The sequence below is a fragment of the Drosophila eugracilis genome, unplaced genomic scaffold, assembly GCF_018153835.1.
Source record: "Drosophila eugracilis isolate 14026-0451.02 unplaced genomic scaffold, ASM1815383v1 contig_2154, whole genome shotgun sequence".
Lineage (NCBI taxonomy): Eukaryota > Metazoa > Arthropoda > Insecta > Diptera > Drosophilidae > Drosophila > Drosophila eugracilis.
This window is the reverse complement of record NW_024573038.1, coordinates 12,277,854-12,295,367: the sequence shown is the minus strand read 5'-3', so window position 1 is coordinate 12,295,367 and position 17,514 is coordinate 12,277,854. Positions and strand designations below refer to the sequence as shown.

Below are 17,514 nucleotides of genomic sequence, written 5' to 3'. Positions count from 1 at the left end.
AGAGGAGAAGGGTTCCGAATGCTCACACACCATTTAAATACAGCTCGAGTGCATACAGTTTTGCGCTTACTGTGCAACGGACAGTGGGTCGAGTTTCATGGAATGTGCTCAAAAAAGTTAAGTAAGAAAACAAACTTCTTGAAGTCAAATACTTATTCTAAACATATTGTTAAACATGTTTTTAATGATTTTATGATTTAAATTTGAGTTTAATTTATGAATTTACCATTAATTTTAAACACTTAAACTAAACAGTTCTAAATTTATGTAACTAATATCCAACTTTAACTGATTTTATTAAACATTTTGAAAGCAAATTTATAAATCTGATTTTTGCCAATATTTCCCATTTCCAAAATATAATACCCTTCAAACCACTATGCCCCCACAACGTGCAACCAATCCAAGCTGAAGATGCTGGTGGCTCTGCTCTTGTGCTGCATTATGGAAATGGTCGCGTCTTACGCGTGTATTCGCTGCCATTAAAAATGCTGGATGTTGGGGGCTGGATTGCGGAAAAGTGGGTTGGAGAAATGGGCTTTGGCAAAGTGGTGTTGCGAAATGGGTTGGAAATGGGGGTGAGTGAAGAACTGCAGACTGCAGTGGCTCCTTTTTCCTGCCTCACCCGCCGCCACTGGTGAATTCTCAGCCAAGCACGTGGTGTGAATGACAAATTACACACGGCAACCAGCAGAAACAAGAACAAGAAGTACGAGTGGCGATAGCGGCAGTAACTTTTTTTGTTGTATTTCTTCGTTTTTTTTTTTTTTATTGTAGTAAACGATTTATGCAACAAAAGGCTATAAAGGCAAACAATGGCCACAAGTGTAATGGCTGCTCGGGCCTCACACATTCCGGCTGCACAAAAGACCGAAATTGCAGCATTTAAATAGTTGACAATAAGCTTGCCAACGAGTTTTTTGGCCAGCTGTTGCGGGGGCGTTGAGTAATTTTATTTTTCTGCCCACTTTTTTTTCCCCCTTAACCCCCTTTGCAACTCTCAAGTTGGCTTTTGCCGAGAAGTGCTGCTGACGGAGAAGTGCTGCTGGCCAACAAATAAACACATGGTTGTAAAAATGAAGAAAAAAAAAGAGCACTAAGCGAGGGCAAATTGATGGCTAAGAGGGACTAAAATCAAGGCTGGTTCATATGGCAGGTGTAATCGGTCCAAACATTGTTTGCCGCCAAGTTATGAACTGTCACATTAAATGTGAAAAATGTGGGAAAACTCATGTGCAGCTATAAAGAGGTGAGTTATGTTTTTGTTTGTTTTCTTGCCGCTTTTCTAATTGCACTAAGCTATAGTTACATTTTTTTTCTTTCTAAAAATGTGTCATGCGAAATACATTTTTAAGTAAAGTTTAAGTTACTTTATATCTCACAGCTAACTTAAACAGAAATAGAAACTAATATTTAAGAAATTATATTCATAAAGTAGGAGGAAATAATTGTTGCGAATTATTATTATTCTTTGTTAACAGGCATAATCCACTAAAAGGAAAGAACAGCAAAGGCTAACAGCTGACAAGCACTTTAAATTCCTAGGATTTCAAAATAATTATTCAATTCATAATCAAATCTTATCTTCATAATCTTTCTTTTCGTCCTTTTCCCTCTAGTATTTACAGCTGACTTAGCAGAGATTTAACAGCCAGGCTTAAAACTATCGATTATTGTAACTTTGGCGTTGCCAGATGCCTCGGAATCAGCTTACTATTTACCGCAACCATAATCTTTTAGACAATTTGAAAATACATTTTTTAGCTTATAAAATATAAATGCAATATTGGCCTTGCTTATTTTATTTATTTTGAAAAGAAAACAATTTTCATTCTAAAATCCAGTAGCCATTTCCTAGGAACTAAAACCAAAATTTACATAAAACGCACAACGAAAAACTAAATTTTTAATCTCTGCTACATATTAAAAAAAAAATATTTCAATGGACCATAAATTTTTTTTTTCAATTTACTCTACGTATGGCAACCTGATGGAATAATTTTCAATTAGAAGTTCAATCCAAATACAAATCCGTTAGCAAAATTTGTATTTTTATGTTCAACAATGAAAACTGCAAATAAACGTACACACTATCAGCAGATACAAAAGCCATGAAAATTTCAGCTGATGTAACCCAGACCAGAAAAACCACGCCCCCCTGCCACAGGAACCGCCCTCCGGCAGCGTCCAGCATGCATATTAAAATTAAAAATATTCCCAACCAACAAAATCCACCCAAAAAAAAAAAAAATAAAAAATAAAAAACGAAACGAAATAAACTTCAGTGCAGTTTTCCATGGGTGTCACACGGAAGCCACCAAAACTTCCCTCTCCACCACCAACTCTCGGAAAAACCCCTTGGCGAATTTCAATAGGGAGTGTGGGGGTGTGGAAATTTGGAATGGGTGGGCGTTACAGAAAGGGCTGGCATTGTGCGCTCTTGCCATGCATACTACATGCTGTTTACTCTGACTGCTTTTCTTTTGTGTTTTTGTTTATTAAGTACATTCGGATATTCATATTTTAGCCGTGCTCCGTCCGTACAATCCCTTGTACTGTCCGTTGTCGTCCGTCCATGTTGTCATCCGCGACCGCTAAGCAAAAGCCCAACCTCTCTTCTCAGTTACTCAGAGCACGACTCGTTGCCGCTCATTTCTCATTCAGCTTTAGGGGCACAATTACGCAAATTGCAATTATGTTGTATTCCTCGGTTTTCCCCAAAGTTTTTCCCAGTTTCCCACTTTGCTCTGTGCACCCCCTCTGCTCCTCTCTCTCCTATTTTTCCCTCAGTGTTGGTCCGATGAAGGGAGAAAGGATGGAAATTTAAAGGCAGGGGAAGGAGCATCTGGCTTGATGACAGCGGCGTGACCACAGTGACAAAAACAAAACGAAAAAAAATGCAGTTACAGTGGGTTAAATATTTCTATTTCACTATATGTTTTTATATTTTTTTTTTAGATATTTTCTGAACTAAATTCCTTGGGGGATATTTGTCCTGAAATATTCAGTTCAAGATTGTTTTTTTAGGTTATAAAATTAAGATTTTTTAGAGCTGATTTTTCATAATTTGATCTGAAAACGACAGAGAATATCCAAAAAATATTCTTTTCTTGCTTTTAATATGTAAATCCCGCCTTATTTACACTTTTTTCTTTCCAATCTAATACTTAGTCATACCCTTAATAACCTATATTAACTAAATTAACCCCATACCAGTGTCCCAACCATATAGAAAAACGACAAATGCAGGCACACGCAGGCCCTTTTGGGTTCACAAAGTCTAACTAGGAGAGGAGCCAGAAAAAAAAAAAAAAAAAAGAGCTCAAACATTTTCATATAAAGGTTGACAAGTATAAAGAAGCAGAAGAGGTTGGGGACCGGAAAAGCGGGGAACCACATGATCAGGGGCCGCAGAATTTTCGCCATTCGCCCTGTTACCCTGTACCCTGAGCCTTGTGCAGTGGAGCACATTTTTCAAGTGCTAAACAAATGTTTTCCTTTTGTTTTCCTTTAGTTGCTGCTTTTACCCTTTTTTCCCTACTACGTTTTTTGCTATGGCTACAAGGGATTTTGGCTTTTTGTTTATTTGCAACTTGTTTCCATTTTTACGATTCCATTTGGTTTGCATTTCCCAGAACCTCAGTACGATTCGCATTTATTGTTGGCCTGGCAAAGTTCTACGATTTCGCAGTGACAGGCAACAAAAGCTTCTCCAGCCAAAAACCATAATTATTTATTTGCTTAGTAGTTTGGTATTTTATTTTTTTTTTGTATAACCAGCAATCAGCATCTGAGAATCAAAGTCTGAGACACATGACAAATTCATTTCGCTTATCAAATGTGGGTATAAATTATATATTTTACTCCCGGGGGCGGGCAATACATCAGACATAACTACAGTGGCAAACCCAAGCGTCGCATTCAATTACCATCAAAAATGTTCATTAACTCATGCACACACACACACACACACAGAGAGAGATACTCATACACCAATACACAGAAACACACTCACATCCTTTGAGTACCATAAATTTCCCTCGACTGCAGCCATTAGTCAATAATATCCTTCCTACATTTTGGTTTCGAGACAATGAAGTGGGGCGCACATAAAAAAAAAAAATTGAACCGTTTTTTTTGATTATGTTTTTGTATGTATTTGTGGAGATAATGGTGGGTGGGTGGCTTGGGATAGTGGAGAGGCTGCATCTGGCGGTGTATTTCCTTTAAATAAACGGAGGCCATTTTTGACCGGGTTTTTTTTTTTGGCCGCGGGATTTACCATTCGCTTTGAAGTCCAATAATGAGGTTTCGGGCCGTGCCGGCAGCCAAATCCCTTTTTGAGAATTCCATTTCGGAAATCAACTTATGGCCATAAACAAGTCAAAAGGCCCACAAAAGCGGCCATACCAAAAAACACTCAGAAAAAAGGGGAAATAAATATTTACAATATCCATAGATTGATTATTAGCAAAAGTCATTATGTTTTTGTATGTGTACGGCACTAAAAAGTAATTTAAAATTAAATTAAATTAATATTTTTGTCAATTATAAAGCTTTAAACTAAAATATTTAGAGGAAAAAAAGGTTTTTGTGCCCTGGAAAAAGTTAACAAATATTTGACTTTTAATACAAATTGTTAACCAATTAGTAGTTTATTGGTATAAAATATAAATATATGATCCTGATTTCTTTCAGTGCATCACACTCACAAACATAAAGAAGTAAAGAGCCTTTGAGATGAAGCCATTGGTTGCAACTCGCGGCCGTTGCGCCTAAGCGCAAGATAAACTTTGCGTCTTGAAGCGAAACGAAACGAACAGCGGCCACCGCAAAAACTTCAAAATCTTTAGCCCGCAACCGCACAGCCCCTTTCTAACAAAAACCCCCCTACTAGTTTAGACCCTGTAAGTTCCCCTGTAAAACCCCTCCCTACATAAACCCAGTTCTTTTAGGCCCCCTTTGGTATCCTTTGCTCCCGCCATTTTGCACTTCAACTTGCTGGGGAATTGTTCTCCCTTTTCGGCTCCGTATGTACGGTTGCATATATGTATATATGTATATATCTTTATGTATATGCATGGATCTGGATGTAGGTTGGGATATTTTTTTCACTTCTGGGGCATTTTTGCATGTTTGTCTCGCAAATTATGCGCTGCACACAAACAAAAGAGGAAACGGCGTCGCAGGCTCTGCTATCCACGGTTACTTTTTTGCCGCCGCTGATGATGGGCTGGAATTTAGCAGGCTGGGAAAAAAAGACAGTGAAGGCTCGGCATAAAGATATATCTATATTGAATTTATAGGAAAAAAAAACAGAAACTTATAACCATAAAATATATATAAAGGCTTATTAGCGGAGGTCACTGGGTCGTCGGCATAAGCTGTGACTTATAAATAATTTGATACAAAATGGGAAAGGTTGGAGAAAGTATTTAAAAAGCGGTTGCTTTAAAAAATTTAGCATTTAGTTAATACTTAATATTAATTATTGTATAATACTGGTACAGGCTCTATAGTAATCTTTACTAATTGGGCCAAATCTAAACTTAAAATTGGTTCATAAAAAGATGAGATTCCATTTTGACAGATTTAATATGTAATTTTCAAATAATATCTATAACATATTATTCACAAGAACTATACTAGCTAGTAATTACTTAACAATCTCCTATTTTCCTTTTATCATCTCAAACCGGATCAGAGTTTGTCCAACGCTGCGGCTGAATATTATTTTTTGGTGCCTCATTTTTTCGCACGCCACGCCTGTGCTTTTGGCGTGTGCTGCTTCCTGCTCATTGCATATCCAACTTTATTTTTCGCTTCCAGCCGGAAATAATAATTGCAACATGGCGCTGCATCCCCCAGTGTGACTGTTTGTTTTTGTTGTTGTTGTTGCCGCCTGCAACAGCGGGCATTAGCGAATTTCTACTTGTGGCACTGGCAGTGCCAGAAAATAGTGTCACTTGTGTCACACAAGGCACTCACTCCACCAGCCACTCCCCTTTTATACCCCCGTCGCCTTTGCCATTTCGCTGGAATTTTTGCTCATTTCTCTAGCAGCGAACACGGACAAAGCCTTCATCGCATTTTCCTACCCCCTACCGCCCCCTGTTGGGTCTTCCTTTTTTTTTTTTGGCGGGCTGAGTTTTTTTTAAAAGATTTTTTTTTTTTTTAATACGTTCATATGGTTGAAAACTATTAAGGGGTTGGATTCAATTTTTCACTTGTTTACTGTGTTGAGAGCCCCGAAGACTTCGTTGCCTTAGCAAAAGGGGCTAGTTAAGATTTGATGGGGAATAGGTCTGTTTTTTTCTCGGAAAAATCTATAGAAAACCCTTACATTATATCTATAAACTAAGCAAAGGAACTTCTAATACCTTAACTCACCTTAAAGACGGAAAATTTCTTATTAATATTTCCTAAAAAAAAAAGGGAACGTCAAAGTAGAACTTCCGCCTCCAAGCCAAACCAAAAATAGATCAATGCGTATTTCCCGATACGAGCCCAAAATCAAGGCTATAGCAATTGGCCAAAAGAAGAAAGCGAAAAAAAAAACGAATGCCACACCATATCGGAATGGCCGAAAAACACCTCCGCAATTTCCCACTCACTTACATCTCGAAAACGTTACAAACGAGCACATGAAAGTAAAGATTGACAGGGTAATACGAGCGAACTTCGTCGACAGGCAGTCGTCTGGGCATATATACATATATATATCCGGATATATGTACCAAGGGTAGCTATATGTCTGGCATATAAACAGTGCTCAGCTGTCAGACAAACAGACGTAACGTGCAAAAAAGGAACAAAATATAGTAGGGGAAAAAAAAGCGAGAGATACGAGAAGGCAAAAAAAAAAAACTGCGCAAACAATAGAAAAATTGCGAATGACGCGACGCGTTCTGAGTTCATAGAATAAAACAGCAACAACGGCATCAGATCTGACAGTTCTGGCTAGGAATACCCCCAACCGCCCCACCGCTTTTACTGTCACGGCCCATCTTTTAGCCAACCAGCCAGCCATACATCCATCCATTAGTTCTTCCGTTTCGGCCATGTTTTTCATACACTTAAACTATATCCATTTATTTTGATGCGACGGCTTCTGCGACTACTACTTCCATCACAGCCAGAAGACGTCAACGTATTCGTCACTCGCTTTATCTCGCTGCCTTCTCACTGGGCACTTGGAAAAAAAATGGTTTTCATTATTGGAATTTACTTAAATGCGAGTAAGATTTAAAGGGAAAAGATCTTTATCCCTAGAAACTATAGAAGCATCTCTACAGCATTTCTTTGTAGGAAACGTTTTTAAAGGTATTGTTTTTTATTAAAAAATGTGTTTGTAATACACCCATTAGTTAGTAATCAATACAAATATTTCCCAAGAAAAGTGCAGTAAAGAAATTCTTTAAAAATGCTTAAAAAACGTAGAACTTAGTAAATTTGCAGACAAGCCTTTCTCTTTTATATTTATTAAACATTTTCTACTTAAACCAAAATTGAATGCTTTTTTGTTATTTCTATTTATTACTTTTTTGTATTTAAATTTCTTTTTAAATCTAATTAATTTAAGTGTAACTACAGATTCCTTTAGCGAAGTAAATCCTGTTATAGTCATAGCCGGAGTCTCAGTTTTGCTCTTTTTGTGTTTATGTCTCTTTGATGTTGTTTATCAACTGGGGCACAGATTTACCAAAGCAGAAACTTTTTTAACTGCTCTCGGGGGTAAATTACAATGTAAAGAAGTCTAACTTTAAATATATTATACGAACTTAAAATATTTCTCTCATTTCAATAATTTTTTAAACATTTTTAATTAGTTAATTGGTTGGGAAAGTTTATGACTTATTCAAAGCAAATAAACTATAAATACTTAAAGGTAAAAAAGTTAAGGAAATTTCTGAAAAATAAGAATATTTATATAGTTATAATATAAGTTAATGATTTTTTATAGCCATTTAACAACAATTACTCAGCCCATAACAATCCCCTTTGTTATTTAGTAAATATAATCGTGGCCCTTAACTGATTTAAATTACAGATTAAGTACACTAGCTTACTAGCCATTGTTTTAAGGTTTTTTTCCACTGATTATATTTCAGATATTCAACGGAGTAAACGGATTGAAGGCATTCGAACAATCTTCGAACTTTAACTTTGAGCTGGAATTCCAAGCCCAGAGGCACAAAGGAAACCTGCAAACGAGCCGGGCATTTGAACATTTGAACATTTGACCAGGCCAGCCCCTCGCATGTTGAAAGCTCAAAGGCGGCCAAGTGCCTGTGATTCTCTGGCTTTGGATTGCCAACGGAAACCCAGAACTCAAAGCTCACTTCCAGGACGAAATCCAATTGACAGACAAACATGCATGCAGACCATCGATAAATGGAAACCCACAAAAAAAAAAAAAAAAACGCTTGGACTTGGACCAAGGCTTGGGATTCTGTTCACTTTTTGATGGCCCACTGGTAAAAAAATGGGATTGTTTAATGGGAAATTTTAATTTAAAAATTCTACTAAATTAGTCAAATATTTACTTTATTTTATTGAATTTAAATAAATATTACGAAAATGTAAACCATTTTCCATCAAGAACGCACTTTTTCATTCATTTTCCATTTTTCCTCTCAGTGTCAATGCACCAAGGCAAAAGTGGCCAAGAGGTAATAAATGCAACTGGAATATGAAAAATCAAACCTCAAATCAAGACTAAATTTCTTACATCCTTTAATCCATTAAATTTCCTGATTTTGAACTAAAAATTTATTGCTTTCCGCAAGGCGATTTGCCGAAATTAGTCAAAGTAACTGAGAAGGCAATCAGGGCAATCGGACTTGTACTTGGACTGAGTGAGAGGGAAGAGCACCAAATAGTTTTTCTCATTTTTGGGCTGGGCTGGGGGAATTTTCAAATGAAAATCAAGCTCGGCTAGATGGCTTTGACCTAACCTCACATTCAAGTAATTGACATTCTGTTGCGCTATTCGAAACCAGGAGGAAGGATCCAGGACTAAGGACCACAAGGAGCAGGCGGTTCAATTGCAGCTCCTTTTGCTTGTCTTGCCGGGGATTTATTGCAACCTCAGTTGTTTGCCATCTTGGTGATGGCGGTGGCTGATGCTGCTGCTGCTAGCCTTAGCTCTTTTTCTCAACTTTCAGGTTCTATTCGTCTATATGCTCGTACTTTTTTTTATGGGCGTACATCTAAGCCGTCATTTCGGAAAACGACGCCCATTGCAAGCCGAGATTTGATCAGTTGTTTGCTTTCGCTTTATATATATATCTTTCACTGTTTTAAAATTGCACTCATGTGACTTTGGCTCAGTCACTCGACGCTCGTCTCCACTCGCCCATACAATGGGCACACAATGAGCTGCAAACTGTCAAATGGAAGGTCTTCTGTACATCATTCAATGCCCTTTCTAAGGGTAAATTACTTTTTAGAAAGCAGTTTTAGGTCTAATCGGTACGTCTCTTTTATTTCAATTTCGCAACCAAATGCAATCGAAAAATGCTAGCCAGCAATGATCTTATCTAAGCTTAATCTCGTTTCATCGATTATCGGAATCATATCGATATTTAAGGTGACCATATAGTCAGCTTACTACATTTATTAGTTGATATATGCTATGGCAATATTTTGATGTAATAGACAATATTTTGTCCAATAAATTACAACTTTAAGGGCTTACCATTAGTTTAAGTGTATAAATATTTCATTATTGATATTACTAACATTATATCTACTTTGCTTAAACAGGTTTTTCTGTATTTTATAAATATTTAACTGAATTATAAATAAAATTTCCAAGCAATAAACAAAACCTTTGATTGTACATCGTTAAAAAGATTGTAGTTTGTTGATTTAATAATATATTTAAAATTGTAACTGGTCTGTACTTAAGCCTTTTATTAAGATATATATAGAGTTGATTGATGTCTTCAAGTTTTGAATTTTAATCTCAATCTTAGCTAAGAAGATAGTTTGATCATTAAGTTTAATAGTTTTGCCTCCTTTAGAAATATTAAATCTTATATTATATTTTAAAATAAGTTATTAGAGTATCTCCCCAACAAATATCTCCATCAATAATATCCATTTTAAAGCCCATTCCCAGCAATCTGCCCATTGTAACTGCAGTTCTTGAGCAAACAGTTTTTTTCCTGCAAATTGTATCTGTACTTTTATGTGTTTTATCCTCCGTTTTTCTTTTTTTTTTTTTAAGTTTTTTAGTTGGTCCTTGGTGGCTGCTCTATTCTAAAGCGACAACAGAATAAATTTTGGTTGGACAATTTTGTTTCATTTTTTTTTTTTTTTTGTAGGTCTGGTTTGGGGTAAATCCCCAAATGCAGGCGACTCGAGCTATCCAGAAACATACGATGCACATTCATATTCATTCTGGTTCTTAGGGTGGAGGAAACAGATCTTTTGGGAATTAGACGAGTACTAACACATAAAAGTGAGTTTATCCTTTAATTTAAAATTTCACACATTTCTGCAAGTTTTCTTTCGATTTAGTTGTTTTATTGCTGGGCCATTAATTATGGATTTTATTTTCCGGAAAAACTTTTAAAATGCTTAGGCGTTTATTTGCTCTTCGCTTGTTTGGGAAAGACACTACTTTTTAATTTATTTAAAAGATTTTCCTACTAGTATGTGTGCAGGCATGTGTGTGTGTATTTCTGACTAAATCCTGGCCTGGAAATCCAACTCTAATTGGCAGACTTCCGGCAGCCTCTGTCAAACATCCTTGCAGATAAAAACCAAAGTCCAACAATAAGAAGAAGAAAAAAAAAGGAGAAAAAGAATTCCAAGGGTGAGGCGAGTCGAGTTGAGTTTTTCGTTACAACAGTTTTTCCTTGGTACTTTATGTAAATGATGTTGGATTACGCAAATATTTACATTATTTTCCTCGCCATAGGTTAGTTTTTCCAGCTTTCAGAAATATTTATTTATTCAATGCGATTGTTGCCTTTCGCTGGAAGTGAATTGAATGCTTCTCATTCGATTTAAGCATAATTCAATTATTTCCGTTTAATTTTCAACAAATACTTGATACTTGAACGCATATTCCATTTGCATATTTGTCAGAATAAACTTGGGGTACGGGGGGAGGAGGCATTAAAAGAAAAGTTGAAAATCAGCCAAATCAAAAAGCCAAAAAGTTCCTTGGCATTTGTTTTAATCTTTTGCGAGTCTGTGAACTTTCCGAAGAAAGTCACTTTGGTGTGAGTTTTTGTTGGATTTAAACGGAATATATGATTTGTATAAGCCTTTATTTAAGAATTCTGATTACCACTAGTATATGAGGTTTTAAGTTCTGTTTCATAGACTCTAACTAAAAAAAATTCAAATTTACATAGCCATATATTGCTTTCCAACTCTTTTTCTAAATATTCACTTTTTAAATTTAGATTTTTAGCGAGAGCAAACAAAATTTGCTTTTTATTTCGTTTTTACTTTTTTGTTGTTTTTTAACTTTTTTCTATTTAAATTATCGCAAAAATGTTGGCGGGCAACAAAAAAGATGAAGAAGCGAAATGAATGGAGGGAAATGGGTGAAACCGAATTTGACGTTGAAAAAAAATTCCTTTGACTTGTTACATTTTTCAACAATTTGCCTCGTACTTCCCGTGCTCTTTTATTGCTTTACGTTTGTTTTGGTCTATTTTCAAATCTGTTTGCCAAAGCGAGTTTTTTGTTTGCACATTTCCAAATTTGTTTTTCTGCCTTTGTACGTTTTGTTCTTTCATTTTTTTTTTTTTTTAACAAAATGAGGGTCTATGTTTATATATATTTTAAATTGGGCTCATAGACATAGGCTGGCTTCATTATACATTTTTAGCAGGAATTTATTTGTTTTTGATATGGGCCTAGCTTTAAATGAAAATCTATATTATAGGTTTAAAATGGTTTAAAGCTGTTTAATTTATAAAAAGTAGAAGTGTAAGCCCTTATAAATATTAAATATAAATATTGTTTTATTTTATTTTAGAAATGCAGCTAAATTGTAAACTGTCTAACTGTCTTTCATAAAAACTAGGGTTTTATTTTATCAATGTTGATTATTCTACATTAAATATTTAAGCCAGGCTTTGTTAGCATATAAATGGTTAACTCCCTTTCGATTTTTCTCTTAATTTTATTAGCCTAGTCAATTTATGACAAGTTCCTTATATATTTTTAACCCATTTTTTCATTTTTTAAGAATAATTTTAAATCTCTTTTTATAAACTTTAATCCTTACAATAGTTTCACAACCAAATATCTCTTTATTTGTATTTTATTTTTTTAACAAAACTATCCTCTATATATTAAGCTTTATATATTTGATCTCGTTCGTAGGTTTTTGTGTCATTATTTATTTTTGAAATATTTATTATGCCACTTGTTCTAGGTGGCAGCTGTACTCTCTCGTTGTCCATTGTGTATCGTTTGAGCGGCAAAAGAGCAACAACAATCCACTTTCCTGCGATGCCTATGATTGTTTGGCTTTCTTTTTGTTGTTCAATTAAATATATTCCAGTGCACCCCCAAACCATACATCCCACTAACCATCCATCTCCCTCTGCCAACACTTCATTCCTCCTCTCCACGCGTTTGTTGTTATTAAAAAAGTTTTTTATTTGAATTTCCATGAGTGGAGGACCAGCAGCAGCACCGGGTAAAAGTGGCAAAATAAAAAACATTCAAAATTTATTCATACTCCTACAGAAAAAATAAATAAATAATCCAGCAAACCAAAATAATAAAAAAAAACAGCCCGACAAAGCGATAATAACTGACCGATTGGGTAAATTTTGTAATTATTATTACCAATATACCCAGAAATACTCAGCAGCAAAACCCCCCCAAAAAAAGGCGAGAAAAAATTAATAACGAAACTTTTGCAATCACCTAGGGAGGTCTTATATGAGGTAATCCAATCGCTAGAAACAAAAAACAAAACAAAAGAAAAATAAGCAAATCTAAAGAATTGAGCTTGGCAAATACGAATTTTGTGTGTGTTTTTCGTTTAATTGCTTAATTTAATTTGCATGAAATCCACAGCAAGACAAACAAAGGCAAAGCTTCAATGGAAAACCGAAAAACCTACCAAAGTTCTTTTTGTTGAGGCGGCTTCGTTGTTGTTGTTGTTGTCGTTGTCGGCGGCAAACAAACAAAAAAACACTCGAAAAAATACGTTTCGCAAGTTGTCGCTTTAGTTGTTGTTGTTTTAATATTTTTTCTTTCCTTTTTGTATTTAACACTTCACTGGCTACTTTTGCATGTCTCAAGAACACTGCCCAAAAGCGGTTAAACAATATTGATGTTGGGTCGAAAATTTGGCTCTTCTTTTTATTGATTTCAATATACGATTTATATAGATTCTGTTGGGTAATTTTTTATGCACTTGCAGGCAAAATTATGCGCTCACAGCACAGCACTCGTTAATGATATTCTTTTCGTATTTCGAACGCACTTGTTTATGACTTTGGAACGACTTATGTTTCTTATTCTGCTTTTTGCTTTTGTTGTAATATTTTTACGAGAGATTTTCCACGATCTTAGCACCAGAACTTTTCCAGCTCAGCTTGGTTTGAACTCCGTTAGACGACTGAATCGCTGGCTGGCGAGCCATCGCAATTTTATACCTCTGTTCTCGAGTCGCAAAAAGCTCGGCTTTTAGCTTCGGGTTTTTTGGTCGTCTTAATTGATGGCCAGGGGAGATCTATAGCTTATGCGCAGGCGCTACGCTGTTCGTGGAAAAAAAATATAAACACAAAGCAGCTGGCTGAACTCAGCTGTTTTTTGGCCAAAAGCCGGCAACAACAAGCCACACATGTGGCTAATAGAGGGGTGTTTAGAGGGGAGAGGTTGTATTTTATCGGGAGAAAGAGCAGGTTAAAGCTTCGGCAATGCCGACTGCGCAAAGACAACAATTCCATGTTGTTCTTGCCCCACGAAAAACCAAATAAAGCAAGGTAAAGCGCCTAAAACACAAACAGCCGCAACACCAATAATATCTATGGGGCTTTAACAGGTGGCAATGTCATGATTTTGCAGCACAGAAAACAATTTTTATATTTTCGATTTAATATCGTATCGGTTATAGATTTAATTTATAAGTCATAAAAAATTATTTGCATATTCTTTTAACTGAATTGAAAAATTAGAACGAAACAACACCGAAAAATAATACATACTAAAAATACTAATACTAAAAAATACTTATTATTTTATGTTTTTATTTTCATAAAAAGCATTCGGTATATTAATCGATTGTAAATTAAATACTATTTAAATTTAGAAGATTCTTATTATAAAAATTTTCATTACCTAACTTAAAACCTTTTTCTTTAAGTGATTGTTGCCCTTTATGAATATTATTATTATTGCACACAACGCAATTGTAAATTTTCAGCGTCATTAAATTAATTTAATTGATTATTTTTGTTCACTTTATTTGCACGTTGTGTGTCGTTTTTTGCAACAATTGTTTACCTTTTATCGGTTCATCTGTTGATTGCTAATTCCCAAAAAGTTCGTCGCAAAAAACTTCGTCGCAGAAATCGAATCAATTCAAATCGAATCGCAAAAGTAACGACAACAGAAACTGGCCAAACTCGCTTTAATTAGAAGCTAAATAATATTATGTAGACGGTATAAAAACGAAATTTGGTACTTAGACATGCCAAATGGTAAATATTAATGCGTAGCGAGTTTCTTGAACTTTCATTCTAATTTATTTATTTCAACCGAATCACGTGGATAACATCAGAAATTTAATAATAGATAAGATCTTAGTTATGAATATTCTAAATGTTAATTTAAGTTAACGGAATCAACGACATCTTTACTTTTTATGTAAATTCATTTTTATATATTTTATTATAGTTCTTCTATTTCAATATTTACAAACTTGTTTACATATTTAATTTATGTCATATTATTTTTTATAACTCTGTACACTTTAACTTTTAAAATCATTACAGTTAAAAAATATTCAAAGATTTTTCTATCCTTTTTTTTATCAAGATCATTTACTTTTAAATAATTAAGCAAAAAACTATTTTATTAGGTATCGATTTTTGAAAAACGATTAATAAACATAATGAGTTGCCTGATTGTCATATTTTGGGTAATATTTGGCGCTTTTAATTTGGTCATATTTTTTAAGCTGTAACTTACAGTTAATTGTTTTTCGCAATCCTTATTGCACGTTTTTTTGTCGTCTTTGTGCTCGTAAAAAATTATTTTTAAATTTACATAATGGAACGCTACAATCGCGTCTATAGAGGTACTATAAACCCTTCAACTTCTAATAAAACTAAATTAAAATGAATCCTATAAATTACAACAGATCCCGCATCTCCATTGGCCCCTATAACTCCCCTCACGGATGAAGCTTTTTCATTTGATGGTGTCACGCCCAGGGCAACCGGTGCTAAGAGGGGCTTAGCGAAAACTGGTCTTTTTGGAATCCCAAAAGCCAATAATCTTACTGTTCCAGGATGTCGACCATCAGCAGCTTCAAAAAGTCTTTCAGACAGTCGTTTGCCTAAACGTTTTTCACGGAGTTTCATGGAAAGACGATCTGTATTTTCACCAACTAGTCAAAGTACCCTTTTAAGTGGAGGAACTACTTTAGCCGGAGATTCGTGCATTCCGGTAGATTCAAAGATACGGACAAAAAGGGAGAACACTTCGAAACCGGATATTCGACTGCATCAGGAAACGCGACTGAAGCAGGAGACATCCAAGTTAAGAAGTGAAAGATCAAAAATTAAAATGGAGGAGCCCAAGACTCCCGTGCCCAGTATTATTCATTCACGTTACAAACCTTGCTCCCCAGTGGAGCACCCCACCTTAAGTCCTCGTGTTAAGACCCTGCTCGATCGCACTGGGAATAAACACCTCACGGAGTTATTCACCCGTCAAGAGATCGACATCGAAGTGCTTATCCAAATGACCCTGGAGGATCTGGCGGCGCTGGGGGTTCGAGGTGCCCGGGAGATCAGGTTGGCCATGAATATCATCCAACTGGCCAAACAGTTCTTTTAATTTTATAATTTCGTGATTATTTTATAATGTTTTATGTCATGTGGATTTTCATTTGTAATTGAGATTTTAATAAATGTTTAATGTGGTCATAAAAGTTGGATTTAAATTTGTTAATTTTAACACGAAATCCAATTTACGGAATTAAATTTCCATTCGGAACGGTACTTTCTGAAATCGGTAATTAAAGATTTTGTATATTTCACATTGAAAATTTATTTTTACTGTGAAATTTTTGCTGAATAACTATCAGCGTCATCAACCATAAGTCCGTACTAAGTCAAGGCCTTTTACATAGAAGCGTTGCTGAATACAGTATTAACGTCCCCTGCTATGGTGTAAGTCTAGGCTAAGTCACGGCCTTGCCACTATGGTATTTATTTCAGTACATTATCATGTTCGATCTGGTATATATAAAAAATCAAAACGCGGTCACTTTGAACACGTGTTTGCCTGAAGAACCGCCGTTTAAACAAAATATCCACGTTTTTTAACAGAAAAACAATGGTTAAAGTGAAAGTAGAAAATGCCGACGCATCCGTGGAGATCAGCGGCGATGTTACAATCAAGGAGGAGGAGTCATACGACGACAAATTGGTCTTCGTGAACGCTATTGCCAAGCCGATGGCAGGTAAAAAACTAGCCAAAAAGTGCTACAAGTTGGTGAAGAAGGCCATGAAGCACAAGACTTTTCTGCGAAATGGATTGAAGGATGTGCAGACTCGCCTGCGCAAGGGTGAAACTGGGTAAGTAATAGTTACAGTATTTCTATAAAACCAGAAACTAATCTCTATGTGTTCTTTAGAATTTGCATCTTTGCTGGTGATGTGACACCTGTGGAGATCATGTGCCATTTACCCGCCGTTTGCGAGGAAAAGGGCATTCCATATGCCTATACACCAAGCCGAGCAGATTTGGGAGCTGCAATGGGCGTTAAGCGGGGTACAGTCGCCCTCTTGATCCGTCAGAACGATGATTACAAAGATCTGTACGATGAGGTCAAGGAGGAGCTATCCGGGCTGAATATACCCGTGTAGATTTGTAGTCTTCTGCTAATTAAGTACTTAGTTAAGTTAAAACAAAAAAGCCTAATAAAGGTCAGAAAATGCCGATTTTTTGGCAACAACAAAGCATGTCGGTTTACTTTTTATGCAATTATAATTATTATAAATCTTCACATACTAGCACAGTTAAATATGTTAATGCAGATTTACTTTATCAACGACTATATTTTTCGACTTCTATTGGAACTCCTCGTTAGTACGATATCTTTATCCCTTAAGTTTTATTAAACTATGACTTTCTTGATTTTTAAATTACCCAAAAACCAAATATCCAAACATGTTCATTAAAACTGATATTTTCTACAAAAATCACAACTTTTTTTAAATGTGGAATTTTTGAATTGATGAATTAACCAATATTAAATGTTTTTGAAATTCTAATTATATTTCTTTAACATTT

General features: G+C 35.4%; 3 protein-coding genes across 3 annotated transcripts in view; 2 read left to right on the top strand and 1 right to left on the bottom strand.

Annotated features, from left to right (window-relative positions):
• The window catches only part of LOC108105959 (Ig-like and fibronectin type-III domain-containing protein 2), a 78,038-nt gene extending 63,901 nt beyond the window's left edge, over positions 1-14,137 (bottom strand). The window contains exon 1 of the mRNA XM_017212759.2: positions 13,106-14,137. The gene's annotated coding sequence lies outside the window, so the exon portion shown is untranslated. The remainder of the gene's footprint in view (positions 1-13,105) is intronic.
• A 1,034-nt stretch (positions 14,138-15,171) lies between these two features.
• On the top strand, positions 15,172-16,147 carry LOC108106024. The gene is made up of 2 exons (XM_017212873.1): positions 15,172-15,289; positions 15,353-16,147. The coding sequence occupies exons 1-2, from the start codon at positions 15,262-15,264 to the stop codon at positions 16,051-16,053; spliced, it is 729 nt and encodes a 242-aa protein (XP_017068362.1). The 5' UTR covers positions 15,172-15,261; the 3' UTR covers positions 16,054-16,147.
• Positions 16,148-16,467: 320 nt separating this feature from the next.
• On the top strand, positions 16,468-17,180 carry LOC108106025 (H/ACA ribonucleoprotein complex subunit 2-like protein). Its single transcript, XM_017212874.2, has 2 exons — positions 16,468-16,796; positions 16,856-17,180. Exons 1-2 carry the CDS (start codon positions 16,555-16,557, stop codon positions 17,085-17,087), a joined length of 474 nt encoding a protein of 157 aa, XP_017068363.1. The 5' UTR covers positions 16,468-16,554; the 3' UTR covers positions 17,088-17,180.
• The last annotated feature ends 334 nt before the right edge of the window (positions 17,181-17,514 follow it).

What these genes read in the sequence shown, in the direction of transcription:
- LOC108106024 (XM_017212873.1), top strand. Translation starts at nt 15,262, where the DNA reads ATGGAACGCTACAATCGCGTCTATAGAG. An exon ending in CTACAATCGCGTCTATAGAG is followed by an intron (nt 15,290 to 15,352) that starts GTACTATAAACC and finishes AAATTACAACAG; the next exon opens with ATCCCGCATCTCCATTGGCC.
- LOC108106025 (XM_017212874.2), top strand. Translation starts at nt 16,555, where the DNA reads ATGGTTAAAGTGAAAGTAGAAAATGCCGACGCATCCGTGGAGATCAGC. An exon ending in CTGCGCAAGGGTGAAACTGG is followed by an intron (nt 16,797 to 16,855) that starts GTAAGTAATAGT and finishes TGTGTTCTTTAG; the next exon opens with AATTTGCATCTTTGCTGGTG.